This window comes from Nanorana parkeri, unplaced genomic scaffold (assembly GCF_000935625.1).
Source record: "Nanorana parkeri isolate BGI_ZX_2015 unplaced genomic scaffold, ASM93562v1 scaffold488, whole genome shotgun sequence".
In the NCBI taxonomy this organism is placed as follows: domain Eukaryota; kingdom Metazoa; phylum Chordata; class Amphibia; order Anura; family Dicroglossidae; genus Nanorana; species Nanorana parkeri.
In genome coordinates this window covers 725,085-728,790 of record NW_017306756.1, presented here as the reverse complement: position 1 = coordinate 728,790, position 3,706 = coordinate 725,085, and the positions used below count along the sequence as shown (strand labels likewise).

Below are 3,706 nucleotides of genomic sequence, written 5' to 3'. Positions count from 1 at the left end.
ATGAACGGTGTGTTTCAAATCCATAGGATTCAAATCAGGGCTTTGAAAAGGCCAACCCAGAACACTCACCATGTTCTTTCTGAGCCATTCCTTGATGGATTAGTTACTGTGCTTTGGATCAATATCATGTCGAAAGATCTATTTCTGCCTTAACTTTTGGACATTCCCCAAAACAAGAATAGTTTTTCCATTGAACATATAGTGATAGGCCAGGCCTTCTGGATCAATGTGCTGTAGACCAATCCATATAATGTTGAACGTTCTATTTTAGCCAATGTGCTTTGGATCTATATCACTTTGAAGGATCTATTCCGGCCTTAACTTCCACTTTTGGACATTCTCACCACACACTTTGATATGATGCAGAATTCATAGTTGATTCAATGACTACAAGCTGCCCAAGTCCTCAAGCAGTAAAGCAAGCCTAAATCATAGCATTTCCACCACCATGCTCCCCCCCCCTCTCCCCCATCTTATCCTCCCCCGGCTCCTTCTGCAAATGAGGCATTCCATCCACACCTCCAACAACGTGGAATCACTTCATCCCAATTGAGTTATCCGATTCATCCTCTGGGGCATCATTTCTGAACTACAGCAACAAAAACAAGTCCACATCTACAGCTTCCTCCTCACCACCCGACATCACGCCATGATCCAGGACTCTTCGTCACCACAGCACCCCAACAGCACCTGTCCCTAACCAGCCAGGACCCAAAGACCGTCAACCGCCAGCAAAAGAGAAGCCAGCTGGACAAACTCCCTCACTTTCACCACATGTTCTTCGTCGTTGATATCGTGATATCGCCACACACCAAACCTAATGGTAAGTTTAGAGTGCATTTCCTTGTCCTTTAATTGCCCAGATTCTGACCACTTTGTATCTTTCTTCTTCCACGTTGATTTTGACGCACCACCAACCAGCCCCCCCACCCCCCCGAGGATCCACATCTGACCGTCGAACTTCCATCTGCCACCTAGACCAGACCTCACGTTAACATCACCAGGAGACATCACGATAACACCACCACCTTTGCACCCATCCATTCCACCACACGTGAGTGTCAAACATCCCTGAACATTTTGCTTCTACACAGGGTGCGCCAGACAGTTATTCTCCTTCCTTTCCTTTCCATCCTTATCTGCGGGCACTGTTTGATTAAGGATTTAATGTTTGCCTGTTCAAATACTTTTTTTTACATGACTGTATACATGTGGTTCCTGGGTACCTCCGTTCCACCATGTCTATTATAAGATCCTTTGTTTCATTATATACTATCCCTTATTTACATATACATCAGTATAGACAACCTTTCCACTATGGTGGCCTAATCACAAGTAACCATTACAGCCCTCAGTTAGGCCCCATTCACACAGCTTAGAGTCGCCCCGTACAGATCCGTGTGGCGCGCACAGCCGTATCGGCCCGTTCCCGGGATGGACAGGTGCTGCGTGGGATTGTACGTACCAGCCTATTCTTCCCTATGGGAGCCCGTACAGATCCACGCAGCGTGCATGGCCATATCGGCCGTTCCCGGGTAGGACAGGTGTTGCATATGATTGTACGTAGCAGCCTGTTCTTCTCTATGGGAGTACTCAGTCGTACGCTCACCCGAACTGCACATCCGTGCCGGGGCGGATGTCGTACTTGTACGCAGACAGGATGCATCCGGTCTGTGTCCGAGCATGGACACCCGCACGGATGTGCAGTTCGCGTGAGCGTACGGTGGAGTATGGCCACGTCCTCCCATAGGGAAGAACAGGCTGCGTACAATCACACACAGCACATGTCCTTCCCAGGAACGGCCCGATACAGCCGCCCACGCTGCACGGATCTGTACAGGCCGGCTCTAAGGTGTATGAATGAGGCTTAAAAAACAGAATATAAAACAAAAAGTTACTTGAATTTGCTGTTAAAGCCATACAAAATGGAAAAGTTGATGTAACTTTGCTAAGCAGCTGTTGCTCTCTTTGATCTGTCATTTTAGGTTAAAAGGAGCCTCTCAAGTGACATTTGCCACCATTCTTCTGCAGAAGCCATATTTATATTAGCAAATAGCAATACCTGCTATGCGATGCCTACAGGGGCAGATAGAGACTCTGTGTCACACCATTCCATTGTGGTGTGAACAGAGTATGTAGAAAAACATTGAGCCTTTGTGGAGGCCTGCATTGCTCAATGTGAGAAGCACAGGACTCCACACAAAGTGTGAACGAGCCCTTACCCTTACGTTGACCGACTCATGCTAACGTTGCTAAATTTGGTGTTTAGGCATCAATGACCTCTGGTTACAAAAGTATTAAACGACCTATCCCTAGACCTAATGCTGCATGAAGGGGCTCAGTAAAGGTGGTGGTGAAGGTGTGTAAGTGTCGGATCGGGTCACACAGCTCATAAAAGGACAGCTGTCCGGCCTCATAATCCAGATAGATCCTGACTCTGTTACCAGAGATATTGTCAGGTAACGAGGTCATTTTCCCGTTATGAATTGCTGAAAAACGATTATTTAAACTGCGGAAACCCCAAGTCTTGTTATTAAATTCAATTGCTGATTGCTCTCCTGTCCTCTCTATACTGGGATAACACATTCCGACTACCCATCGCTCTGATTTACTGATATCCACTTCCCAATAATGTCGCCCAGTGGAAAATCCAATGCTGCTCAACACCTGATTGTAGGTCTGAAACCTTTCTGGCGCTTCTGAACGATTCTGCTTTATGTCTGACCTGGATACAGTTTTCATGTCATCTGCTATTTGTAGATAATTACTAGCTGTCTTAACATCCAGTACTAGATCTGAAGCTTCCTGTATTTTTAGGCAGACATTTACCCCTTTTACCATATCAGACAACTCTGTGTGTAATATAAGTGAGATCTCAGCCACATCCAGATCCCATCCATCTTGGAGGAGTTTATCGTATCTCTCTCTGTCCTCATCATCTCCCTCCTCAGTATCACACAAGTCCTCTGTGTCTGATTCCTGTAAGACAGTCAGTGGGTCAGTCATGTTACACAGCTCCTCAATGTGACCCATCTTCCTGGACAGCAGGTCCTTCTTTATCTTCAGGCACTGGATCAGATCAGATAATGAAAGTAAGCCACATTTTCTTTTGATTTTCGTCTGCGTTCCTGCAGACTCTGGACTTTCTTTTTAGTCTCCTCTCTCTCTGTGATCAGTTTCTGTAGAACATTTCTTAGTGTCTGTTTCTTCTTCTCAGAGGCCTCATTCAGCGTCTCCACCTTGTGTCCCTGGTGTTCTCCGTCCAGCCTGCAGGACACACAGATACAGGCATCGTCTGCAGCACAGTAGTATTCCAGGATCTTCCTATGGACGGAGCATTTTCTCTTCTCCATGGAAGTGGTGGGTTCAGTTAAGACATGTTCTGGTGACTTGCTGTGGACTCTCAGGTGATCATCACACAGAGAAGCTTTACAATGCAGACATGATTTAACAGCAGGTACAGGAGAGTGAATACAGTAAGTACAGAGGATCCCAGTCTCCTCCCGATCTGATTCAGTGGATCGGAAAGTCTCCACTATGTTGCGCAATGTTATGTTCCTCTGCAGTACAGGCCGATCCTGAAACTCTTCTCTGCACTCAGGACAGAAATAACCTCCAGACCTCTTCTGTGTATCCAACACACGATCAATACAGACCCGGCAGAAGTTGTGGCCACATCCTAGGTTAACAGGATCTTTATAAATGT

The 3,706-nt window shown here is 46.3% G+C and overlaps 1 protein-coding gene across 1 annotated transcript; it reads right to left on the bottom strand.

Moving 5' to 3' along the window:
• Nucleotides 1-2,269: 2,269 nt before the first annotated feature.
• On the bottom strand, nucleotides 2,270-3,072 carry LOC108790622 (E3 ubiquitin-protein ligase TRIM39-like). The gene has a single exon (XM_018560929.1). The coding sequence runs from the start codon at nucleotides 3,031-3,033 to the stop codon at nucleotides 2,287-2,289; it is 747 nt and encodes a 248-aa protein (XP_018416431.1). The 5' UTR covers nucleotides 3,034-3,072; the 3' UTR covers nucleotides 2,270-2,286.
• Between the last annotated feature and the right edge of the window lie 634 nt (nucleotides 3,073-3,706).